Here is a 27474-nt window from a genome sequence, read left to right as displayed (position 1 = left end):
CAAGGAGGCACAGAGCTTATGCGTTGTTTAGAAGTGTGGCGGCTTGGGCTAGTTGGTATGACATGATGGTTGTTATAGCCCGAGAACAGAATGATGACAAAGGGAGAAGAGCGCTCGTCTCCTTGTCCCTTTGTCGTCATTCTGTTCTCGCGCTATAACTATCATTATGCGTTACGTTTTGACTATGCTTGCTCTTGGAGGGGAGGGGCACAAAGGGGGAGCAGGCGGAAATTTGGGAGGGCATCAGCCCACCCGGCCGCCCCTGCACGGGTCTACTTTAGCACCGGCCCTGCGCCAGGAGAAAAATGTTCAAAAAGGAATCCTTAACCGGGATCAGAGGTTCCACTTGTAAAAAAAGTTGTTGGAACCCACTGCTTCCAAACTCTTTCTCCCCCCCCCTCACGATCACACGATGAACTGTCTTATCGATGTTCTTACATGTTACACCCGTAACATATAACATGTAAACCTGAACGCGCGAGCATCGACCGCCGAGCCTGAGCGCCTGTTCCGGGCGTCCTGGGGTTCGGTTATAGGAACAGCCTAGCAGGAGGAAGCCTGAAAGTTTGTTTATTATTTTGATATATTATTTCTTTCACTTTGCCGCTGTGCTCTGTACGCCGCTTAGAGACTAGGCGGTCGACGCTCACGCGTTCGAGTTTTAAAAATGGGCGGGTGTACATCTGGAACTGGCTTTCATGTGCGCTTTTAATCCCGACCTTAAATGCGATGTCATGTCCTTGCAGTCGTTCACCGAGCCTTTTGTTATCGTGAAATATACCGTGCAATAAAGGCTGACTCGACGTCACACACACACAACACACACACACACAACACACACACAACACACACACACACAACACACACACACACAGAGAGAGAGAGAGAGAGAATCTACTGATAGATTCATCAATTGATTTTAAGGCTGAAAAAAAAAACAAGATGACTCGAGACAGAACGCCTTTTTTTTCGCGGCTTACACCTGCTCCGACAATAGCTTTAGAGCTTGAGCCTCAGAGCGGCTTGAGTATGGCTACCTACAAAAGGGGGGGAGGTATCGTCGCCCCCCTCCCCCTCCTTCTCTCACTGCTGCTCGAGTTCAATGGGCACCACGCTTCCCAATGAATGAAGCATTGAAAATGTAGTAGTGGTGACGTGTTTATCACAAGAGCTACCTTTGCGGAAGTACAGATGGGAAGTTGAGCTCTTGAAATGGAACATCAGCGGCCTTAAGTCAACACTTTCGGTAAAAACCTGCGAGGCCATAACTGAGTGGACGCGTGGGGCACACTTTGCTCCCACCCGCCTCATGCGTACGCCTATCACGACACTGCTCGTGTGATGGAGCAAGATGCGGTGTGTTATACCTGTGGATGTTCTCCGGTCGCACGTCAGTCAACTGCGCGGTGGGCGCAGAGAGGGTCTCGAGGAGCAGATCCACTTCGCCCTTGTCGATGGCCGTGTTGATGGCGATCACGGCTGAGGAGTCGGCGCTCGTCTCCTTGGCGAGGATGCCGTCAATGAGGCCGAACGCCGGCATGGACACCTCGGCATTGAGCACCAGGCTGCGCCGGACCTGTCCACGTGAAGACACGCAGATCGTCAGGCTATCACTGATCATCCTTATGATCAAAGAAAAAAATTGTAAGGGGTTGTTTCTCTGCGTTAGACGCAATGTTTATCAGAACTAACAGATAAAATGCGTACACGTATAAGTGCTCGATGCGCACGAAGAGCGTGGGGACAGAAGCCTTCAAATCAACGTCCCTTCAAGGTCGTAACCAGAATTTTACTTCGGGGAATGAGGTCCATCATAAGGTCCCTAGATAAAACATATCTTATCTAAGCACCTTACTCCATCACACACTTCATACAAACTAAATATATTGCGGAGGAAGGCGAGGCGCTGTATGATCCCCCAACCCCACGTTTGGTTACGCGATTGCTTCTCTGGCAACACGCCTGAAGACTTGCATAACTGTTTTTTGCCATGGCTGACAGGATGAACTTTGTAGTACGACCTTGTCACTAGTGGCGTAGTTAGCCAAAAGGTAGCACACTGTGCCCATGCCCCCCCCCCCTTTTTTTTTAGGCATACATAGCACATGGTGACACTGCCCCACATCTGCCCGCCCAGACTACGCTTCAGATCAATGATGTACCCGAAAAAAAAATTCCAGCGCAAACAAAACCCATTACAAAGAAATGAAAGCCGAAACAGCCACAAGCGCTGGTGTCGCCTTTCTTTCATCGTCACTTCCTTTCTTCTAGTGTGTCTCCGCTAACAATCGCAAATGTATTCCAACTGGCCAACTTCGCTACTTTCAGTGTTTGTTCGATACAGATTGGCCTGTCGATTCTCCATAAACACCGCGACTTATGAAAATAGTAAACAATGAACGGGCGTACCTGTTCAACCTCTTCGTCCGAGAAGTGCAGCTTGCCCGTCAGCTTCTCGATCCTGGGCGCCCTGCCCAACTTGAACAGGTACAGGCTGAGCGCGTGCAGGCAGTAGATGACCTTGGGCAGGTTCTTCCTCTCGTACAGGTCGATCGGGTCCGGCAAGAAGTGCTCGGGAAAGCCGATGGCACGCATCGCGGTCAGCCAGTGGTTGATGTTGTCCGTGTGGCGGAAGCACAGGCCGCGCTCCCGGTGAACGTTCTGGTCCAAGTCGTAGATCTTGCGCAGCGGCACCTCGTCGGGCGCGAAGAAGTGTGACAGCCGCGCCAGGTAGACGCCGTTCCTGAGGGCCTCCTCGAGTCGCGTCGCCGACGGCAGCTCTTCCTCGATGCACGAGGACAACCAGAGCCGCGTCTCTTCCAGGTGACACAGGTAGAGGTAGGCCATGTTGAACTGCCTCTTCTCGTCCATTTCGTCCGAAGAAGGGCGTGTATCTTCATCGTCGCTTGACATGGCGTAGCCTTTTTCAAAAATGCGTCTCCCCTGCCCTCCAGTACCAAGGTGCCTCGATCCTCGCTTGAGGTCGGGCTCACCAGAGAATGGGAGGTAGAGGTTCCTCGGGAAGGTGTGCAGTGCAGTCCTGGTTTGAATTTGGAGGCGTCACCTCCCTTATCAAGAAACAAGTACGCGTCTCCACTGTCCGTTAGTAGACGTACTGACGTACCCCCTGACTTGAGGTCAGGTGAGCGAAGCTAGCCGTCCTGGCACGGAAGGTGGACGTTCTTTGCGAATGCGTGCAGTCCTGGCTTGAAATTGTGGAACACGTGTGTCACCACGCCCACAAACCACGAGCGTTCTTTTTCTTCTTCTCCTTGTTCCACTCTCTACCCCCGCCTCTGCCTTCTTTACAGCTGTCGCATTTATCTAATTTTCATTGCTCCTACTGCTGCGCGTAATCAAACTGTGGATCGGTGACTAGCGCTTGCGCAGGAGTTTCGTTGGAGTTTCTGAATCACGTGACGAGTTAAAATTATGGCTTGGCAAACAGATTTGAAGTATCTTGTAGCACTGTAGTTCTTGTGTACCATCCCATAAATGGGTGCGTGCCATACACTCGCGCAGCCAGGAGCGAAGAAATTCAACCGCCTCTCCCAATTATTTTCGAGGTATAGCAAAGAAAGGAAAGAAATGGGCGTGATCGCGCGAACTGCCACAACGACGGCGATGACATTTTCTGTAGGTTATTTTATGCCTAAAAACAACAATATTCTTATGAGGGACGCAGTTAGTGAAGGGCTCTAAAAGTTCGACGGCTTGAGATTCTTCTATCCTCATCAGACGGACTACGCCCATTGCTGAACAATGACCTCTTCCGTGATCCGCCAATCAACCCGGTCTTGCGCTTTCTGCTGCCACGTTATACCTGGGAACTTTTTGATCTCGCAAGTATAACGTGGCAGCAGCAAGTCTTGTTCTCGAAAGCTCTGGCTGTGTATTCGGGTGGGCTTGCGTTTCCCCCACGCTTTAGCGGTCGAGTCTCGCTTTGCGAAACGCGCCCTCTGCCTCAGGGAGTGCTTACACCGTATGCCTGTCTCGACACACTGTTCAGTAAGATCTAAGATAACATCAACAGTTCTACTGACCTATTCCACGTCTGTAAGATGCCATCCACATACTGAGGCGCTTGCAGCCACTACGCGGGCTCCACCCAACCCAAAGTTCGTCATCGCTCTCTGTGATCACGGGACAACTGGTGCAGCTACGTCAGATGTCCCGCGATCTGCACCTTTCAAACATATCTAAGGTCACCACCATCAGTAGTGTCAGCCAACCAGAACATGCCTCACTCCTGTGCTATAACAAAAAGGCAATAAGAGGAAGATGGGAGCTTGCCACGATAAATTCATCAAGGGGTGGGTGCTGAAGCCGAAGTTCACCCAAGTGAATTTTTCTTTTGTTGCAGCCTTGCAAAAGACAAGTCTACTAGTCAAAGAGGTGGCATTTTTCCGGATCTTTATCGAACGAAGTTTTTCGTACCGAACCCTACTTGTCATAACGTGGGCTCCAGCCCCTCTTTACGAATTTCTCATCCTGTGCTCTTTGTTATGCAGACTGAAAGGCTCTTTCATAGAAAGATTACTGATGTGCAATGGGACAGTTATTTTTCCATTCTGTAACACTACTTTTGTAGCTGATTGGCCGACATGAGCCCCAGCGTTCGTGCGCTGCACCTATATTTCCAATTATTTGCTCATAAATGTTACCGCAGCGAATGTTTCACTGGATTCGGGCGACTTCAGCAAGGTTTCTTTAATTCCTGCTGTGCGGGAAAGTATAGAACAATTCGTACATAAAAGGCAATACAGAAAATGCTCAACGCGTTCATTTAGTAGATCACCTTTGCAAGTACTATGAGACACTTGTTCTTGTGCCAACAGAAGTGGCAGTTCTAGTTGGAAGTGGGGTGTCAGTCTCCTGTAAATAATCCTCATCTATGATGCGAGAGAAACTACATTTACAACTGATTTTTCAGAGAATTACAACATTAGTTTCCAAAAGTGTAAAAAAAAAGAAATTGGGACTTTCGCAAGAGCTTTAAAACATCTTCAAAGAAAGTTGCACGCACATCAGGATAACTGCCCTGGACATAGAAAAAAGACACACTCACATTTAACAGTTTGAAACTTCATCAGTTTTTATTTACACAAATTGCCCGCAACTGGACATAACAAAAAATTGAAATAAAAAGAGGTGGCAGCCCAATACATTTTTTTTTCAAACCTCTCACACACACACATGCGCACACACACACACATGCACACTTACATCAATGTCAATCAGACCTCACAAGCCTCTCACAAATGAAAAAAAAAAAAAATCACAGAAAGAAAAATACAGTTTTAAAGGTTCTCACTCTTCCAACTCAACACGCACACTCCACTCAAACAAAACTTCGTTGCTTGTTCCTTGCTTAAGCTGGTGTATTGCTCTAACAACCTGAAGCACAAACAAAGCAGCAGCACTAAAGGAAATGGATGCCACAAAAAACACGTGGTGCCTACAGTGTTGATAGCTGTCGCAAATGAAGACCGACATCATTGTTTCAAGTGATGTGCACGCATGTGCGCTATGCGTTTGTGCAAGATGCTTTGCATTTTTTCAACCCTTTGCGATCTCAAACCTTTATCCACCTTCCATCTGTTCCAGACTGAATATAAAGGAAGCTCGAGTAAAAAAAGTTAAATCATTCTTTCAGAGGTGGCCCATAATTCAGCGAGAAAATGGGCTCGTGAATCAACCATGACAGAGCTTTTCCAGTGATGCCTGACAACAAACTGCTACAGCCCTGTTCCATTGTCGGGAGGGGCCCAGCACAGGACCACAAGGGGTTAACAATGCAACTTGGTTGGTTCTCCAACAGCAGTGCAGAGTATTTGAGACTGTGCTATGCACACACAAAAATGAGCAATCATTTCCAGAACCAAGCGACAATGGGTAGTGAAAACAACTTGAAAGGCAACTGCTCTAAAGGCAAAATGTTTTTAGTGTCTTCTTAAAAAGAAACTAAAAGCAACTGTCACACGGGTTCATTTTAATAACTACCAGTCACATATATCACTTTTCTTTGTGGTGTCATGCACATAACACAGCAGAAATTCGGAATTGTGGGGCTAGCATTCCATAAATTTATGTCGCTCAGTGTTACCATAAAGTGCTACCCACTTGGCCTCCTATGCTACTGCGACTTTGGTATGAATCTAGTAGAAGTCGTCGTGGGGCTAGTTGGTGCACAGAAATAAATAAATACACCTGGCCAAAAAACGGACAAATACAGAAAACGATGAAGATGTAGCCATTTTACAGTCTCCTTTATCGTTTTTTTAAATTTGTTGTTTGGCTGGATATTGTTTTCTTTGATGATTTGCGAACAAACTTCCAGTCTAGAATACACTTGCATCTCAGCAACAGTTCTAAGAGTTCGCGGTGAATTCAAAGGGCCTGTCGAAATTTGAAACAACAGCCAGTGATGATGCTTCATTTAGTCCACACCTCATGCAGCGTGATTTCCTTAATGCAGAGCGTCTGCTTTTTCTCCTTGGAACTGGCTCATTTGGCTCTACGCCTTCAAATTGAACGTCCGAGCGTTCCAAGGCAACAACATAAGGTATGCCTCAGTTTAACTGTTGCTCCTTTCTTATCATCGACACGCAAAAGGCCAATAACATCATCACGTAACCAGCTGAACCACCCACTGCCAAGCGCGAGTGAAGACTGGCACGCAATAGTCACATAATTCAATGGCATCAAGAGGAAACCTTTGGAGTTAAACCAAGAAGGAACCTTCCAACATATCTTTTATGAGCATAAAACAATGATAATCTTGCCTCGCAAGTGCAAGCACTAAGGTAAATTAGGGCGCCAGTGCCAGAAAGATGGCACATGTCTATTGTTTCCTTTGATCCTGTCGACTTTTGTGTCGTACACGTCGTCAGTGCTCAAGCCTCCTGTCAGACTTCTCACACATTTATTTGACTCTCTCTAACCACCACAGCCTTGGTGAAATGACTGAGCATCCACCAATCTTGTAGCAGGAAAAGAATGGCTGCCACCAGGCACCTATTGGTTAAATGGGTACAAGCGCACTTCAGGGCTGGTGCTCGGCAGAACAAAGTTCATATTCGCTAAGCAGAGCACTTACCCTGTGAACAGTTGGTGACATGGGACCGCCTGACCTAAAATTAAGGTCGTGCTTTTCAGGTCACACCATCATTCACACTCATTGTAGCACTCGACTAGAAGCTGCACTGAAGTAGCCATCTAGCGATGCGGCATATCACTGCTTCCAACACACAACCGTAGGCGACACTATAGGAATTGAGGGTTGCATAATGCCATCGACACAAGTGAAGAGAGCTGTACTGCACCTCCCTGTTGGTACCATGCAAGCCATTCTAAGACATACCATTCTCGTCTGCCAGCTTTAGCAAAACGAAATTGTTCACTGAAAACAAATAAAAAGTCTCATTTCATAAAACACTGCCACATTTTGAAGGTTTTGCCATAATGCGCTCAACAAAGCAGAACAAGTGAACGTAGGGCTCTAGAACAGGGTATCCATATAAACATTTGATAGCAGTGTGTGAAACGACATGCCCAGTGACAATCCTAAGTTCAACACACGAAGCTATAGAGTTTTCGTTAAAAAAAAAAGGCATTCCTGGGACTGGATACCTCTGGGCTTTTCTGCCGTTTTGAACTATACAACTGCAGTAAAGTGTGTACAAAAGCCAAGGCTAGCACAATGTGGGACAAGCAAGCCTAAAGCTATGAGACTGCTTGAAGAGTCACGTGGAGAGGGTAGTAATGGTTCATCGCACTCCATAACATGGGACCTATGTACAGCAAGTACCTTTACAGGCACAGGTCAACAGAACCTGACAAGAGTGTGACGTCTACAGGCTATGTTTGTTCACGTCAACTTTCTTGTCACCTTGTCGCACTCATCCGAGAGGCTTGCCAGACCCCGGCAACTTCATAAGATTCCACTGAACGCTCACCGCGGAAATATGGCCATTATGACTGGCAGTGATAACAGAACAGACGAAAACAGAGACAGACCCGGCTTTTTTCACGTCTTCTTTGACGTCGTCTGTTCTGTTTGCAACGACAGCCGTGTGCACTCGCCTGAAACGTGGTGGCCACCAGCACTTCCAAACCGTCGACACCACTTTACACGAAAATGTGTATCCAGCGTCAGCTTCTGTGAAGCATGGTGTATGTCAGACAGAGACATTAGAAGATCGGCACCTTATTTAGAAGTTCACTGAAACAGTTCCAGTTCGCGGCCACTATTCATCGAAGATTTAAGCAGCTGACAGCTGTGCTAGAGTCTGCTTTCAGATGCCTTTGCAGAGGGTTACACTTCGGTCAAGTCAGCACGTTTTAAGTAAAGAGACATTGGCTGAATTTAATGCAATGCTCAGTGCAATCAATCAAACCAAAACAGCAAGCTGCTTTAAGTGGCCCAGTGGTTTGGTAATCGGAACAATCAAAGAGCACTTGAACCAGCACAACTGACGTTTTACGACACGACAGAGCTGCTGCGTACAACATGACTCGCAGTTGTCAACAAAGTCGTTAAAATTTTGTGCCTGCGGAGCCAAACCTAAACGCAGACCCAACTTCGCAAGGTCACCCGACAGCATGATGCGAACGCGTTGAGTACAGATGGGTGCGGGCAACGAAAAGAAAAAGGCCGCAGGCCAAGAGTCCCGCGAGATGCGCACTGCAACCTATGGAGGCGCCTGCCATTTCGATCTTGTTAAAGAGGGACGTAAGTGGGTGGCGGCAACGCGGAATCAAGCTGGCTCTCGGCAGGACAGTGCGCACGGTCCTCGCAAAAGTCAACAGAGGCGTTCAGTAGTCTAGGGCCCACTCGTTCTCCGCGAGGAAGCCATCCACCACCTCCTTCATGGCCAAGTTTGGAATCAGCTGGTCCTGGGTCAACGGCGTTCTCGTCACTGGGTCGAAGTGGCCTACCCTCTGTTTGCCGATGATTGAACAAAAAAAAGATGGTTTTATTAGGTGTGACTTGTGAAACAAAGCTTGCAGTTTTCGCATGGCTCAGCAAAGCAAAAACACAATGCTCGTGCCATACGCAGGGTGTTAGATCAAAATGTTTTTCATTTCAGCTCTACTTTCCTTTCAAAGAAAAAATTTATGTTTCTGCTACAAAACCAGAAAACAGTTCTGTAAGTTTTTATTTGAACGAAAAAAATTTGAAATTGATGTAACAATAAAAGCATTTACCTTTCTAATAAGTTCCGCATCCTCTGAACAGGCTTAATGCTTTACGTAAGTCAAGGGAGTGAGCATGACTTCAGAACTAAAACGCTATCTAATGTAGTCTCCACTGTGCAAGAACACTGTTCTGATAAAGCAAACTTCAGTGTCGAAAATGTCCTCTCCCGACTGGCCTGTGTGACTGCCATATCAATGTCCACTTGGGTTAATAGGAGCAGCCCTGGTTGCTACTCTTTGCATTTTTTCACACAATTTCGACACGTTTACTTTTAAAATCCCTGCCTGTTATACGTACTCCCCGAGACATGATGCTTACAATGCATAACCTCGGTTGTTCCTGATCAACAACACTTCCACTGAACCAAAAGCACAACAACAACAACAAAAAGAGATCATTTTCCCTCCGGAGCGGAATAATACCTAAAATTTCAATTACGTTTTCATTTCAGTCTAATAAAATATCCAATATTTTTGGTTTTTTGCTTTTTGTGCCCTTCTGACGCCCTGGACATATGCTCACTTGTAATCACAATATTGCCTCATGCACATCCAGATCAAGTTTGTGGGGTGTCACTGGGCGTCATCCAGTTTAGACTACTAAGCTTGTCTATTTGACTGAAGAAAATAACAATTTCACATAAATATTGTTGAACATTTATTGTCTTACAATTTGGTCGATGTTCATTCATTTCAGTTTTCATCACGCATCTTCCTGATAGACAATTTATTGTCAAACTATCCTTCGCTGATCATCTGCAACTTTAGCCATGGCTACAAATACAGTAAAACCTCGTTAATTCGAAGTGACTGGGGCCGCAAGAAAGCTTCGAATTAAGTGGGTTTTCGAATTACAGAACATACAAGAAGTGGGATGCAAGGAACTTGGAACTATTCAGAGTAATCAGTGCTCATCGTTTGCTGTGCCGGCTAGCTTACGGCTCCAAAGGTCATGTTTTCCAGTAATGCCTGGTCTTTATTTTGCTACGAACATGGAGGAACGGTGGACCTGGCTGCTTTCACCGAAAAAAAAAAACAAAACAAAACAAAAAAAAAAACGCGGTCGTGATCGACTAAAATGTGCGCCTGCAGAAAACAAGACATCTTCACTGCAACTTAGTAGTGACATGCGGGCAGCATGTCGCCTGCTCCTAGCTTCGTAAGCACGCCATAATGCGATTGATTGATTGACTGTTTTGTGGGATTTAACGTACCGAAACCACCATATGATCATGAGAGACGCCGTAGTGGAGGGCTCCGGAAATTTCGACCACCTGGGGTTCTTTAACGTGCATCCAAATCTGGGCACATGGGCCTACAACATTTCCGCCTCCATCGGAAATGCAGCCGTTGCAGCCAGGATTCGATCCCGCGACATGCGGGTCAGCAGCTGAGTACCTCAGCCACTAGACCACTGCGGCAAGGCACGTCATGATGCGATCCTTCGCACCTTCTTTCTATTATAATTATGAATTAATGGCCAGTATGACGAAGCTCACGATGTGTTTCAGCTGGAAAAAATGATCTTTGAAACTTTCGAACTTAGTTTTGAAGTAGGTATTGCTGGCAAAAAATCCGCCACCGGTGCAAGACGCGAATCGCTAGAGCAACCAGCAATCGGAGGTTCGCATACATCGTGATTTCCGCTAAACTGTCATTTGTTAATTTCTTTACAATCCCAGATAGAATGGATAAACCATGACCCACTGACGTTGCGAGAAACATGCGATAAGCTGCCCGCGTGTCCCCACTGTGTTGCAGTGAAGCACAGCTCGTTTTCTGCAGGTGCACGTTTAGGTTGACCACGAGACCGTTCTTTTTTCTTTCTTTTTTTTTTTACACTGGAAGTAGCGAGGCTGGGGTGCTTTAGCTGCCACTCATTAGTATCGATACATTGCGCTGTCTTGTGGCAATTAATGGCCGCCGTTTCGGCGGATTCGGTGGTGAAATCGGGATCTGGCACATGGCACACAAAGCTTTCGAATTAACCGGACTGGTACCAGCCGACGCTTCAAATTATCAGCTCAAACTTATGTTGCAAGATATGGGACCACAGATATCCTGCGAATTAAGCAGGATTTTTAAATAACAGAGTTCAAAATAAGAGCTTTTACCTACTTGTGCAATATGGCAATTTTGGCAATGTGAACAGCAACAGCGCACTTTCTAACAAAGAGCTTCTTTGTATATTTTAAAAATTATTTTTACTTTTTCTTGTTTTTTAGACATTTTACAGCATCTTCAATATTAAGGCACAGATGTGAGCCGAATTGCACGAATTAGTCATGTGTTGTGATCGTTTTGATTCGGAGTGGACTCAATCGCAATCAGAAGTATTTAATCGTATTTAGCACATGATCCAAATCGAACCAAATCTTGGTCAGGCCCAATGCGATCATAAGCGACTGTATGGCACCAACACAGAAAGCTTCTCTCTCCCAAAAAGCAACTTCCACAAATCTACTCAATCCACCAACTTAGCCCTCCAAGGTTTAGATTAACATGTACGGCTCCCAACTTGGTATCTATACTCCATCTCACCACTACCACTAAGTGCTACCAAGGCTACGGGATGTAAGCAAGCCACACGCCTGCACAGCAAAACATAGTTCCTGAGAGAATTACCTTACTGTAGACAGAGTTGAGACATTGGCACTTGTTTCACACGTGTAATGACACACCAAAGAAAAAAGCAGGATTTCGAACAGGCTACTCAACAATTGAACACATTCATACTATCAATCATGTAACAGAGAAATGCTCAGAATACAGCCAACCCCTGTACATAGCCTTTATAGATTACTAGAAGGCACTTGATTCAGTAGACATATCACCAGTCATGCAAACACAGCGGAATCGATCGTCGACGAAGCATATACATATAAACATCCTGGAAGAAATCTACAAGGGATTAACTGCCATCATAGTGCTCCATAAGGAAAGCAACCGAATACCAATCAAGAAGGGGGTAAGGCAGGGGGATACAATCTCCCCAATGCTATTTACTGCGTGCTTACAGGAGGTTTTCAGAGGCCTAGAAAAGGAAGAGTTAGGGATAAGAGTTAAAACAGAGTAGCTTAGTAACCTGCGCTTCACCGATGCAATTGCATTGCTGAGTAACTCGAGGGAGGAATTTCAACTCATGATTATGGAGTTAGACAAGGAGAGCAGAAAGGTGGGTCTTAAAATTAATCTGCAGAAAACGAAAGTAATGTACAACAACCTGGGAAGAGAGCAGCGCTTCGAGGTAGGTAATAGTCCACTTCAAGTTGTAAAAGACTAAGACTATGTCTACTTAGGGCAGGTATTAACCGCGCAGCCGAACCAGGAGATTGAAGTAACTAGAAGAATAAAAATGGGGTGGAGCACATTAGGCAAGCACTCCCAAGTTATGACAGGTAGATTGCCACTATCCCTCAAGAGGAAGGTATATAAAAGCTGTATCTTGCCGGTACTTAGCTACGGAGCAGAAACCTGGAGACTTACAAAGAGGGTTCAGCTTAAATTGAGGACGATGCAGCGAGCAATGGAAAGGAAAATGGTAAATGTAGCCTTACGAGACAAGAAGAAAGCAGAGTGGATTAGGGAACAAACGGGGGTTTAGGATATCATAGCTGAAATCAAGAAGAGAAAATGGACATGGGCGAGGCATGTAGCACGTAGACAGGATAACCACTGGTCATTAAGGGTAACTGTCTGAATTCCCAGAGAAAGCAAGCTGGTTAGGGGGAGACAGATGGTTAGGTGGGCAGAAGAGATTAAGAAGTTTGCGGGTATAAATTGGCAGCAGCAAGCACAGGACCGGGTTAACTGGCGGAACATGGGAGAGGCATTTGTTCTGCAGTGAATGTAGTTAGGATGATGATGATGATGATGTCCCACCAATGTGCAATATGTTTATTCTTCTTCGCATTCATTCATGTTGTGTGCTTTTATTCGCTGTATTAGTAACCACTGGCAAATGCGGCTACAAATGAGCATGGCAGCAACCTGCAGACGCGACCAGCGCTTAGATCCGAACTTGCACTTGCTATTCGCCCACTGCGCAGGCAGCAACAAATGAATGGTGAAATGAGCCATCACTTTGCGCCATTTCATGCTGACAACAAAGCATCGGGTATATTTTGTCATTATTTGAGAGATCGACTGCTCGTTTAGCCCCACCTACAAAGCCTGACACGATGAGCATTAGCGCAATATAACCTCGAATTCACTGTCGTCATAGCATCAACACATTAAACTAAAGCAAATACGAGTGTCGGTTTGTAAATTTTGGCTTGCACAGCAAACAACGACTACTCTATGTGTAGGCACGTAATGGACCCTGTACTTCTATTTTTAGCTGAAAACCACAAATTCCTGTGTAGCTGTACCATGAACCCTTTAACCACTTCAGCATCCAGTTTGCTACCCTACATTGGTGGCAAGGAAATGGGAAATTGAAAGAGAAAAGATGCCATGCACGAGTACGAACAGTCTGAGGCCAGATTATGCCTAACATTCATGACTTCATTGCTTTAAACTTGAGAATTGCAGCTTTTCTGATTTAAATATACAGAAGAGGGCAACGGGTGAGCCAAAATGATTACTGAAGAGCTGGAAATGTATGCAGAGTCCTACACCACCTCCGATGAGTTGTTTATTTCACATTTCAAGTAAACACGTGCATATTTAGAATGCCATCACAATCGTCAATGCCAAACGTGGCAGCACTGCGAGCTGCGGGCGCCCCACGACTTCCAAGAAACAATCCCTTGTTCTCTCTCGGCAACGTTCAGTATTTCGGTGTTTGGCACGACGTCAACATCTTTATCTCCTAGTAATTCGCAAGACCTATTTGTTCACTCGCTCAAAACCCTTTGACTCGCTATTACCCCTCGCATGGTGAGGAGGGGCACTCGGCCAGGAACAGAGACAAGCCAACGAGCGGAACATAGGGAAGGAAAGAGTGAAATGAGCAAGGGCCCTTTCTGCATCGTCAAACCTGTACTACAACTCTACTATCATGGCACTGTTTCGAAAAATTCTCATGTCTACTTGTTCATTGTGGAAGTATGCAGCAGAACTGCAACTGAATTTCGATCTCTGGGTGGCTTAGGAGCCACTCAAGAACATTCAGCAGTTGCACAGCAGTTCGAGCTGCAGCGGTCAGCTTGTCCAAGAGCATGCATACAGTGTCCCTAAGAGTTCAAAACACACTGGTCCACTAATTTCAGCGAGCTAAAAATGTCTCGTGAATCTTGATCAAGCCTGCACGGGATAACCAACTGCTGTCGATGGAGAGAGGGAGTTCGAAAGAACTACTCGCCTGTAGATGCTCCTCTATGTCCCTGCGGTCGTAAGTGATGCCACTCGGCGTGATGACCGGCTCACGCATGATCTCGAAGCTGATTTTTCCGCACAGGTAGTCGGGCACGTCTCGTTTCTGCACATTCATTAAAAAGTTTTGACAGCATTGTGTTAAAAAATAATGATAATAAAAAATAATGCCTATAACTGTCAGTTGGGCAAGTTTTATTTATTTTATTTTTATTTATTACATACTGCAGTCCGTAGACCAAGCAGGAGGGGCACAAAAAGGGAGCATAGCGAACAAAGCGAACAAGTTATACAGCAAGTTATTTTTTTTGAATTGAATTGAATTTTATTCATCAAGCGTGAACATGGAAAAGTGCATGGGTACAGATTCACTGGGAGGTCCCAAGGTATCTGTACCCATGCACTTAGAATACACAAAGCTACTGAAAAACAAGTCATACTAAATAGGATGCTTAGTTATACATATCTAGAGAAAAAAAGCGAACAAACTTCTAGAAACAGTTTCAAGCACAAAAAAGTAAAGCTACACAGTTGAAATAATAAGATGAGGTAATCTAGCATTGAAATATCAACAGTGTTGATTACACAAAAAGATGCATGTAGTTTTCAAGGTCGGGAATGCCACGTTCAGGAAAAACATTTGAAGGCAGTGAATTTCATTCGCTAATGGTTCTCGGAAAGAAGGAATGTTTGAAAAGGTTAGTACGTGCAAAGTAAGGTGTCAGATCACGATTGTGAGCATGCCTGGTTTTTCTGGAAGAAGAGGGAGAGATGTATTTACTGGGATCGATATTAAACTGATGATTACGAAGCAGGAAAAGAAACTTGAGTCTGGCGATAGTTCTACGCTGTTTCAAGAGCGGAATGTTGTTAGTAGCCATAAGTGATGAAGGTGAATCAAGTTTGTGATAGGCATTATAAATGAATCTTACCGCTCTCCTCTGGACCATTTCAAGTTTATAAACATCCTTTTTAAAATACGGGTCCCAGGCTACGCATGCGTACTCTAGACGGGGTCGAATAAATGTATTATATGCAAAAAGTTTGATCTGAGTTGGCGCGTTTTTTAGTTTGTGTCTAAGATACCCTAGTTTTCTAGAGGCGGAGAAACAAGCGTCGTCAATGTGGTTACTCCACGACAGTCGATTGGTAATATTGACTCCCAAGTATTTAAAATTGCTCACTTCGATCAACGGATTATTATTTAAGGTGTAGCGTGATGCAAAAGGGGTAATTTTATTTGAGATAAGCATATAGACCCATTTACTAATGTTTAACTCCATCGACCAGGTATGGCAACAATCGGAGAGAGAATTTAGGTTGTTCTGCAAGCACTCTTGGTCCCTTTCACTTTTAATTGGCTTGTAAAGAATGCTTGGAAAGAATGACTTGTAAAGAAAGGGTAACTAACTGGATTCCCAGAGAAGGGAAGCGGGTTAGGGGGAGACAGAAGGTTAGGTGGGCAGATGAGATTAAGAAGTTTGCGGGTATAAATTGGCAGCAGCAAGCACAGGACCGGGTTAACTGGCGGAACATGGGAGAGGCCTTTGTCCTGCAGTGGACGTAGTCAGGCTGATGATGATGATGGTGATGAAAGAATGCAGTCATCTGCAAAAGCTTTAGGCTTATGGCGGAGGTGTCAACTGATGAAACGATGCCATTGATAAAGATGAGAAACAAGACAGGGCCAAGGACACTGCCTTGTGGAACTCCCGAGGTTATAGGTAGAACGCCAGAGCAGCAGCCCTCGACCTGGACAAACAGTTTGCGGCTGGTAAGGTAGGAGCGGATCCAATTAATTACAGTAATGGGTAGGCGAATGTTTGAAAGTTTGGTGAGTAATTTACTATGGCAAACACAGTCGAAAGCTTTTCTAAAATCTAAGAAGATGGCGTCTATTTGGTCGCGCTTATCAAGTGCCATTGCGAAGTCGTGAATTGTGGTGACAAGTTGAGTGGTAGTCGAGAGGCCCTTTCTAAAACCATGCTGAAAAGGAGTCAAAATACTGTTTTCTTCAAGAAATGACATTATGTAATGCTTGATGTTATGCTCAAGAAGTTTACAAGGACCGGAAGTTATAGATATTGGCCGGTAGTTTTCAACATTTAGGCGATCACCTTTTTTAAATACGGGAATAACATGTGCCGTACGCCAATCATCGAGAAGAATTGAATTATGAAACGAAAGACGAAAAATATGGGTGAAGACATGCGCGATAGGTTCGGCGTAACGTTGCAAAAATGCATTAGGTATGCCGCCAGGACCATCGGAAGATTTAGTCTTAATATTCAGTAACAGTGAAAGGACACCTTCGACAGTTATGAAATCGGCAGATATAGTAGACAGAGAAATAATGTTTGTGTCAGCATGATCTCCCTGAGCGAATACTGAGTGAAAATACTGATTGAATTGGTTTGCAGTTTTGACTGGATCGTTAACAATACAGCCATTTACTGATATCTCGGTCGGTGTTTTGTGCGCATCGCTCAAGTACCGCCAGAATCTATCCGGGTTAGTTTTCAAAAAGTTAGGAAGCGAGTGGTTGAAGTATCTTGCCTTAGCTTCGCTCAGCCGAGTTGCAAGCTGGGCCTTCAACGAGATAAGTCTGCAGGGTATTTTTTCTTTATTTCTAGCTCGTTTTAGCTTGCGGTGCAAATGTATGGTATCTCTAGTAATCCATGGGTTATTTCGGTTTTTCCTAACCCGTTTGCTTGGCACAAACTTATCAGTGCAGTAATGTATCGCAGTTTCTATTTCGATTTCGTTCCTGGCGATCGACACATCATCAAAAAGATTATCACATAAGAACCACAGATAATCCAAAATGGCCTGGTCATCCGCCTTCGAGTAATCCCTAATGACATGCCTGGTTTCTTGTCGGTGTGCTTTGTTTTCACCAATACCGAAGGATAAAAATACTGCTTTATGGTCGGAAATGCCATCTTCAATAGAGACCGTGTATTTGCATACATCGAAATTTAAAAAGACTAGGTCGAGTGTAGAACGGGTGTTTCCAGCGTCTCTGGTGCACTCATTAACAATCTGCACAAGATCGCATATCAAGGCAATGTCAGCGGGAGGGTTTAACGTCGTTACATCAGAGCCAGAGCATGGAACGCGCCAGTCAACATTGGGCAAGTTAAAATCACCTGCAAGAATCAGACGATCATTTTTAAACGTGCACATGTGGTCATATAGTCTACACAGATATTCGTGTGTTGAAGAGGGTGGTCTGTAGATGGCACATACGGTGAAGTAATGGTGTGGGTTCATAGTTATCAACGGCACGAAAAACACGGGACACAAATGAAGAAAAACGCACAGACACGGCACGGCGCCTGTGCCTGTGTGTTTTTCTTCATTTGTGTCCCGTGTTTTTTGCACCGTTCATAACTATGAATGCCTATAAATTCTAGCATGGTGACAAACCATAAAATCAGACTAATAATTATGCCACTGTCGCACATAAATATGTGCATTAAAAAGACATTTGACGCAGGAAGAAGAAGGAGGCCGACATTTAAAGAAGGCTACATTATAGGATAGGGTTAGTGACGCGTGTGTAGCGCGAATCTCTCCTGGCTGATAATTCCTGAACTGGTTGATGTAAAACATATTTCATTTGCCTCAACAGACTTGAATAAACAAACACATTCTATATTGTTATGACCGGCACAGCAAGGAGGTGGCTTGCAAGGTATGCTCATCCGCGTAACGGTCAAACGCTGTCTGCGTCCTGCAGGAACGCGGGAGGCGTCTGTGTGCGCCGCAGGAAACACACATCAGCGTCGCTGGGACACACAGCTTGCGTCTGAGAAGATGCACGTGCATGGACGAGGGGTATAAAAAGCGCGTCGCGTGTGCGGTTGGGCTCTCTCTCTGGACTTCGCTGGCCTGCTCGTCTCGAGTGCGCTCTGGGCCCTTGTGATGGAAAGGCGCGTCAGTACGCTCTCGTTGCAATGTACTTCTCTTGCAAACATGTAAATTAAATGCATCTTCTACTTGTTCGTGAGACGCGTCGTAAGAGTCGTCCTTCGCCGGATCTTGGGTGGCAGCCTCAACCCCTCCCCGGGCATATCAACTGGTGGCAGCGGTGGGATTCGAACCCACGCCCCCGAAGAGTCGTCCTTCGCCGGATCCTGGGTGGCAGCCTCAACCCCTCCCCGGGAATATCAACTGGTTGGCAGCGGCAGGATCGGTTCGTGTTCTTTCCTGGTACCGATGCTGGTGAGTGCTCACTTTCCGTAGAGATTCTGCCAGGTGTTTTGGATAGATGGTGATGTTTATCCAAAAGGGTAGATTAGTTGCTGCTTTGTGAAGGATTGGGTTTATTAGAGGTACTTTCACGGCAGTTTGAGCAACGGAAGTCTGCACGGGGTGACCATGGACTTGAACAAATTGAGGAAACCGGATTTAGTGCTGTTGTGCCAGGAGCTGGGGATTGAGGTGGCGGCTATACATAGAAAGCCACTTTTAATACAGGCGGTTAAGGATTCTGGCGCGGATGCGGAGGAGCTCGCCGAGTGCTGGGAGCTAATTCAGGAGAGGATGAGAAGGGCACAAGAAGTCGAAGAGCGAGAGCGCTTTATGTTTGAAAGAGAAACCGTCAGGCGCAAAGAAGAAGCGGAAAGCCAAGAAAGGGAGCTTGAGCGCTTGCGGCTTCAGCTTAAGATTGCAGAGGCAATGAGGCGAAAGTTTCAGCCATTCGCAAGTGTAGCTTACGAGAAGTGCGAGGTGCAGCCCAGAGCTTTAGAGAAGGCTAGCACGTGTGAACATAGCAGCAGATTCAAAGGCGAATCGAGTTTGAGTGCTGTGCATGATGCTGCGCTGAGTAGAGAGGCGGACGAAGGCCAGAGCGAGTGCGACGAGGTGTTGTGCCAGTTAACTGTTAGCGAAACAGCTAAAATAGCTGTAGACAATCTGGCACAGATCTCAACTGTGTTTGTTGCGACGGTGGATCTTGCAAATGACGTCGAAGTAGGCAAGAACACCGGAGAAAGCTCAGAAGCAGTGAGCGTAGAGAATGGTATCAGCGCAGTTGCAGACAGCTTTCAGGAATGCGAGCAAGGTTTTTCGAAGGGAAACAGCTGCATTGTTCCTATGTGCGTAGACCACTCCGCCGCTCTAGAGGGTGAGAATAAAGATGATTTGATCGAAAATCATTTAGACCGCGCGACTGAGACAGCTGACGAAAGCTGTGAGAGGGTTCACGAGGGTGAGATGCGATCGGGAGGCTCAGAAACCAGACGCAAAAAGCGGCACAGACGCAAGAGACATCGGAGAGCCGTGAGCGAGACAAAAGTCACCGCGCGTGTCGAGGAAACTTCAATATCTTTGAGCGTAGCAGGCAAAATTAGGCATTTCGCATCGGCGTCGAAGTTTCCCTGCATGAGTCCGAGCCACCGGACAACAAGTAAAAAAACAGCGGGTTCTTCGCAAATGCAATCAAGTGGAAGATGCCAGCAGAAAAAGGGCAGGCCACAGCGCGCATCCTTGCGACCGAATTCGCGGCAGAGGTTTAGAGATTTCCGCGGACAAGAGTGTCGAAGGGGTCCTGAGAAAAAGGCCACAATAGCTACACACCGCACGGGAGTGAGCCCAAAAAGGACATCGCCACTCTTTCCCGCGCGTTGCTCGAATCCCTTCGGCCGGGCTGACCGAAGCCCGCCGAAATCGCGAATGAGGCGTGACTGTGCCGTTCAGCTGGAAGCACGTGCGCGTCGTTGCCTCGGGCGTTCTCAAAATCCGCCAAGACCTCGACCACCACGTGTATGATTGAAGTGAGGGACAGCTGTAAGCTGGAGATTCGGACACAGGGGTTTTATTAGAAGCATGCATGTTTGTTTAATTTTGATCTGACAGTAGTATGCCGGTGTCATCTCCACGGTTAGTTTGTTTAGCTACAGATTTCACTTCTCGTATTTGTAAGCATTGTAAGCGTTTTCACTTAAGTTGACATGCGGAAGCAGTGGCCCGCATCAGTCTGCCGACTGCCTGAAATTAGTTTTTCTTCGAGTTCACTTGGTCACCACCTCAGTGTAGTCTTCTGTTCGGCAATAAACAATGAAAGGAGCTTCGCCCTAACTTGAACCTGGCGAATCTTAGGAGGGCTGAGTGCTCGCAGTGTCAGTGTTCTGTTTGTGTGCACCCTCCCCACTAAAGTCGGGCAGCTACTGGCCCAGAAAAAAAAAAAAAAAAAAAAAAAAAAAAAAAAAAAAACCAGCCTCTGAGGACGGCGACCTTCATTTAGCGCCGTGTGACACGACCGACTATGGTGAAACCAGGCAACGGCGACTGGGACTCTGCGGATGTTGACGGTCCCATGCTGTGACCAAGTGGGCGTTGCACGCCGAGTGTGGTTGCCATTCCAAGGTGTGTGGGTGTGCGGTGGATCGTGGCGACGCCGAAATGCGCTTGTTGGGCGATCTGCTTTGTGCTGTGCTATGCAAAGGTGTGCTGTGCTGTGTGGTGTGCGTGTATGGGTAGTGGTTGACAATCAGTGAAACACCCGAGAAGAAGCACAACAACCACTTCAGGGAGCAGCGCCACTGCAACCCTTTCGTGACCTCTTCAGGCGGCGGACGGGCTGTTATGACGGGCACAGCAAGGAGGTGGCTTGCAAGAGACGCTCATCGCCGTAACGGTCAAACGCTGTCCGCGTCCTGCCGGAGCGCGAGAGGCGTCTGTGTGCGCCGCAGGAAACGCACATCAGCGTCGCTGGGACACACAGCCTGCGTCTGAGAAGATGCACATGCACAGACGAGGGGTATAAAAAGCGTGTCGCGTGTGCGGTCGGGCTCTCTCTCTGGACTTCGCTGGCCCGCTCGTCTCGACTGCGCTCTGGGCCCTTGTGATGGAAAGGCGCGTCAGTACGCTCTCGTTGCAATGTACTTCTCTTGCAAATATGTAAACTAAATGCATTTTCTACTTGTTCGTGAGACGCGTCACAAGAGTCGTCCTTCGCCGGATCCTGGGTGGCAGCCTCAACCCCTCCCCAGGCATATTGCCACCATTGAAGAACGAGCCGCTGTGGCTCATACCCGTTTTAGGCTACGAAGAAGAAGAGAACCTTTTGGTTGCTCCAGTTCAGGTGAACTCCTGGCTGCAGATCTTGTTTTTTGCTCGCGACATTACTGGTGGAGGTGCTGGGTACGTGTACTTCGGCTGTGTCGGCCATCGTGGAGACAGCTACATCTCCCAGAGCAAGAAGCAGCCACCGCCTGCGTGGGTTACCCCCTGAATTTGGTTCCTTGACATCGACACCCAGAAAGATGGCAACTTCGATGACAAGCCAGGCGATCCAAACCAGCGATGCCCATGGTTCTCTTCTCACCCATGTTTTTCATGCGCCACAGACCCCAAAGCCGTTCCATGGAGATATCTTCGAGGATGTTGATGACTGGCTCGACCACTTTGATCGGGTCGCTTGTATCAACGAATGGGACGATGTTCGCAAGCTGCGCAGAGTTTACTTTTACTTGGAGGATTCTGCGAAGACATGGTACGAGAACCACGAGGGCTCCTTTGCAACCTGGCAAGAGTTTATCCGTCAGCTCCGTGACGCCTTTCGGAACACCGAGAGGAAGGAGAGGGCCGAACAAGCCATATCCTGCAGAAACCAGCGGCCGAACGAACGAGTATCCATGTTTGTCGAGGACATGCTTCGGCTCTTCAAGCGCGCGGACCCCGCCATGCCCGAGGAAAAGAAGGTGAGGCATTTGATGCGTGGAGTAAAAGAACAGCTTTTCGCTGGGCTCGTGCGCAATCCACCAACGACAGTCGCCCAGTTCATCAGTGAGGCGAACACAATGGAACGTACGCTGCAGCAGCGGTCATCACAATACGAACGCCAGATCCCGGCCACCGCATGCTCTATCGGCTCTGACAGCGAGAGACAGGCCCTCGCAGACTTCATTCGAAGTATTGTTCGGGACGAACTGCGACAGCTTCAGGCGGTGGGATCCCATCAACCTGTGTCTGCCCTCTTGGATGTAATCAGACAAGAAGTCCGGCAGGCCGTCACACCCCTGACCCCAATCACACCACCGATTCCCGAGGCGCCAGTCCTGACATACGCAGCGGCATTGCGATCCCCTGCGCCACCGGCTACAGATCCTGCTATGCGGCCCAGGTACCAGGCTATGCAGTCATTCCACACCACTGCTTCGAGCCCACCTCACGGCTCAAGGTTCCCGAGCACACCCACCTATCTGCCGTCTACCTCAAGACAAAGTGGTAGCAAGGCAAGCACGTGGCACACCTCGGATAACCGTCCGCTCTGCTATCACTGCGGCGAAGCGGGTCACGTATACAGGAACTGTCAATACCGGCAACTAGGTCTCCGCGGCTTCCACCCTGAAGCTCGATGCCCGCGCTACGGTGAGCGCCCCCGCGAAATCGAAGCCTATCTCACGGGCCAGCGAACACCTTCGACTGTTCAGCACCACCAGTCGAGATCACCGTCGCCTCGCCGGTCTACGTCACCCAGTTTGCCCACATCGTCTTCCGCTCCTTTCAGGAGCCGGTCACCAAGCCCCCGCAGGGGAAACTAGGAACGGCGACTTCTGGGGGTGAAGTCGCGGCCCGGCGAACTGTAAAAGACCCTCATTCGACGCAACGACCAGACAAGGACCATTCCGGTTCTGCAGTGTTCTCTGACAGCAGAAAGATCATTTCTGCCGAAATCGCCGTCTTCGTCGACAATCATGCTGTCAACGCCCTCGTCGACACCGGGGCCGACTATTCCGTAATGAGCGCCGCACTGGCATCTGAACTGAGGAAGGTTACCACACCATGGCAAGGACCGCAGTTGCGCACGGCAGGGGGCCATCTGGTGATGCCTACCGGTATGTGCACGGCACGCATTCGTATACGTACGTCGACATTTGCAGGCTCTTTCCTCGTATTGCGCGTATGCTCTCGGCCAGTCATTCTAGGAATGGGCTTCCTTCGTGAATACGGCGCCGTCATCAACCTCCGTGAATTACTTGTGTCGTTCGAGGATCCTTTTTGCGCTGCAACTGACAGTACACAATTCCGGAAATGAGCACTTCGTGTTACCGACGATTCTCTGACTCTCCCACCTCGAAGCAGCCTCTTTGTCGAAGTAGAATTGGGACAGGACATGTCTGACGCGGTAATTGCAGAGGCCAATTTGTCTCTCCTTATTTCACGACAAATCTGTGTTGCCCGAGGAATCATTCAGCCTAGCAATAGGCATGTTCACCTGCTGGTCACGAACTTCAGCGACGAATATCGCCACCTAACGAGGCACACTGCCATTGCATACTGTGAAGAACTTGCCGATGCCGATGGTTCGCCCACGTTAGCTTTATTTTCATCGAATGGCCACCCTGACGAGGCATTCACGAGCACTCTCGACGTAAACGAGAGACTACCTTCGTCTCAGCGAGAAAGCCTTTTGCGTTTACTCGGCTCATTTCAAGACTGCTTTGCCACTACGTCAAGAGTTAAACAGACACCACTTGCTCAGCACCGTATCATCACGGAACCCACCGAGAGACCCATCCGACAACACGCCTATAGGGTGTCGCAAAAAGAGCAAGACGCTATACGTGACCAAGTTCAGCAGATGCTTCAGGACGACGTCATCCAGCCATCAACCAGTCCCTGGGCTTCGCCAGTTGTGCTAGTAAAGAAGAAGGACGGTACGTTGCGTTTTTGCGTTGATTACCGTAAACTGAACAAGGTCACCAAAAAGGACGTTTATCCTCTACCCCGGATAGATGACTCGTTGGACCGTATACGCAACGCTAAATATTTTTCTTCCATGGATTTACGTAGCGGCTACTGGCAAATCGCAGTGGATGAGCGCGACCGCGAAAAGGCGGCGTTTATTACTCCCGACGGCCTGTACGAGTTTAAAGTGTTGCCTTTCGGTCTATGCTCAGCGCCAGCTACTTTCCAAAGAATGATGGATACGGTTCTCACAGGGCTCAAATGGCAATCATGTCTTGTTTACCTTGATGACGTCGTGGCCTTTGCAGACACGTTTGAACAACACGTCTAACGCCTTCAGGCAGTACTTCAGGCAATCAGAACAGCGGGGCTTTCTCTCAAACCCGAGAAATGTCATTTTGGATATGAAGAACTGAAGTTCCTTGGTCACGTTGTGAGCCATGCCGGCATCCGCCCAGACCCGGAGAAAACCCGTGCTGTTGCCGCCTTTCCCGTGCCCACAAATAAGCGCGACCTACGCCGATTTCTGGGGCTCTGTGCGTATTACAGGCGCTTTGTCAAAAACTTTTCGAAGATTGCTGAATCCCTCAACAAGCTTACAAAAGACGGTGTCTCGTTTGTATGGGATCCCGATCAGTGTCATGCGTTCGACACGCTCCGAAACCCCCTCCAGGCTCCGCCTGTACTGGGTCATTTTGACGAAAGCGCTGACACGGAATTACACACTGACGCCAGCAACGTTGGACTAGGAGCGATATTAGTTCAGTGGCATAATGGCGTAGAGCGCGTGATCGCTTATGCGAGCAGAACGTTATCCCCAGCGGAGAAAAACTATTCTGCAACTGAGAAGGAATGCCTCGCTGTTGTCTGGGCCATAACAAAGTTCCGCCCGTACTTGTATGGCCGCCCATTTAGGGTAGTTAGCGACCACCATCCCCTTTGTTGGCTCGCAAATCTCAAAGATCCCTCAGGTCGTCTAGCACGATGGAGTCTTCAGCTACAAGATTTCGATGTCACCATCGTCCACAAATCTGGGCGGAAACACACCGACGCCGACTGTCTCTCACGTGCACCGGTCGAAAATGCCAACACTGACCTTGAAGACGACGACACTTTTCTTTCTGTCGTATCAGCAACCCGCTTAGCTGAGCAACAGCGTCACGACTCGGAGCTCATTCCGCTCATTGACTACCTGGAAGGACGCAATTCCCACCCTCCTCGAAGCTTTGCACGCTCGCTATCTTCCTTTTGTTTCCGCGATGGAGTGCTTTACAAAAAGAACTTTCATCCTACACAAGCTATGTATCTGCTTGTTGCGCCAACTACGCTTCGTGGTGACATTTTACGTGCGTGTCATGATGAGCCATCGTCCGGACACCTAGGCTATACGCGCACGCTGCAACGGATTCAACGCTCCTACTACTGGCCACGTCTCGCAAAGACTGTGAAGCATTACGTTCGCACATGTCGCGACTGTCAGCGACGTAAGGTTCCACCTTTACGACCAGCGGGACTACTGCAACCAATAGGCCCACCAAAGGCGCCCTTTCATCAGATTGGCATGGACTTGCTGGGGTCATTCCCCACGTCTTCGTCTGGAAACCGGTGGATCGTGGTCGCTACCGACTACTTAACACGCTACTGTGAAACGAAGGCGCTTCCAAAAGCAACCGCAGCAGATGTCGCTCAATTTTTCGTGAACAGCATCGTCTTACGTCACGGTGCTCCAGCTGTCGTCATAACTGATCGTGGGACAGCTTTCACCGCAGAGATGCTGCAGGAAGTCTTGCGATTAAGTGGCACGGAACATCGCAAAACAACGGCTTACCACCCGCAAGCAAACGGGCTGACTGAACGACTCAATAAGACAATTGCAGACATGCTGTCAATGTATGTGGACATCAATCACAAGAACTGGGACACCATACTTCCCTACGTAACTTTTGCGTATAATACTGCTGTTCAAGAAAGTACCGGTTTCACACCTTTTCGCTTAGTCCACGGTCGCGAGGTCACGACGATGCTCGACGCCATGCTCCTGCCCGACAACTTAGGAACACACCGCACCGATGCCGCCAAATTCACGCAGTGTGCAGAAGAGGCCCGTCAAATTGCTCGTCACCGTATTCAACATCACCAAAGCGCAGACGCACGCCGCTACAATCTTCGTCACCGTGAAGTTATTTTCAAGCCCGGTGATGAAGTCTGGGTGTGGACCCCTATCTGACAACGTGGCCGTTCAGAAAAGCTTCTTCGCCGCTACTTCGGCCCTTACAAGGTCGTACGACGTCTCAGCGACGTCACATATGAGGTTCTCCCAGAAGGCACTTCGAGACGTTCCCGTTTCACCCCGCGAACTGAAGTCGTTCACGTTTCACGGCTGAAACCATACTTTTCGCGCTGTGAATCGCCAGAGAGTGACTGACTTTATTCGTCTCTCCCTTACATTCTTTCCTATTTTTCTTATTTCTCATTTAACTCTTGACTCCACAACCAACTATGTTATTCCGCCTTACGCCATTCATTTTGCTTGCATGGTAATTTTCATCTCATTTTCTTTTTTTTGCCTTCATGTACAGCATCGAGACGATGCTTCTTGGGAGAGGGGGTAATGCCACCATTGAAGAACGAGCCGCTGTGGCTCATACCCGTTTTAGGCTACGAAGAAGAAGAGAACGTTTTGGTTGCTCTGGTTCGGGTGAACTCCTGGCTGCAGATCTTGTTTTTTGCTCGCGACAATATCAATATGCAGTAAAAAGAACCTGTTTTAAGGGAGGTTTTGAAAAGCAGCACCAAACATTTGCGGCTCGAAGCCCTTTGCTTGTGCTCACTTTGAATCGAGCAGCAGCTAAAACGCTGACCTCCTTCTGGGTCACTCATGTCTGTCGCTGCAGTGGGTGCCGTCACATTTATTTAACACAAAGCTTTTAGGGCAGGCTTTAAGGCTATCGCCAAATTTGAGAAATAAGAGTCTGCGACACAAAAAAGGTGGTGATGTGCTTTAATTAAGGAGGATTAGCACCTGTAACAGTACAGAGCAGGTAGATTTAGGTGGATCTTAAGGCAGGATAATCTTTCATCTAAAGTCATATCAGTGTTAGTTGAGGGGCCCCAGAAATTTTTTTCTCCGCATATAAAGCTCAGTCAGTCTACATGCTGCAGTGAAGAGGTTGCAGAAGCCCTGTGCAATCATAGAAATATGCTTCACTGCTGGGAAAGGTCATTCATAATCATAACAGAGCCTCGTCACTGCGT

The 27474-nt window shown here is 47.6% G+C and overlaps 2 protein-coding genes across 3 annotated transcripts in view; both read right to left on the bottom strand.

Moving 5' to 3' along the window:
- The window catches only part of LOC119179265 (ras GTPase-activating-like protein IQGAP1), a 40036-nt gene extending 35108 nt beyond the window's left edge, over positions 1–4928 (bottom strand). Inside the window, exons 1-2 of the mRNA XM_037430334.2 lie at positions 2410–4928; positions 1368–1576 (exon numbers count right to left, since the gene is read on the bottom strand). Coding sequence (XP_037286231.2) covers positions 1368–1576; positions 2410–2913 — 713 coding nt within the window. The 5' untranslated portion in view covers positions 2914–4928. The remainder of the gene's footprint in view (positions 1–1367; positions 1577–2409) is intronic.
- A 141-nt stretch (positions 4929–5069) lies between these two features.
- STUB1 (STIP1 homology and U-box containing protein 1) overlaps positions 5070–27474 on the bottom strand; it is a 39027-nt gene continuing 16622 nt past the window's right edge. For both annotated transcript variants that reach the window (XM_037431376.2, XM_075869024.1), the window contains exons 6-7: positions 14510–14626; positions 5070–8943 (exon numbers count right to left, since the gene is read on the bottom strand). In XM_037431376.2, the coding sequence (XP_037287273.2) occupies positions 8818–8943; positions 14510–14626 (243 nt within the window). In that variant the 3' untranslated portion in view covers positions 5070–8817. The remainder of the gene's footprint in view (positions 8944–14509; positions 14627–27474) is intronic.

Source organism: Rhipicephalus microplus, chromosome 7, assembly GCF_043290135.1.
Source record: "Rhipicephalus microplus isolate Deutch F79 chromosome 7, USDA_Rmic, whole genome shotgun sequence".
Lineage (NCBI taxonomy): Eukaryota > Metazoa > Arthropoda > Arachnida > Ixodida > Ixodidae > Rhipicephalus > Rhipicephalus microplus.
This window is presented reverse-complemented; position numbering and strand designations above follow the sequence as displayed.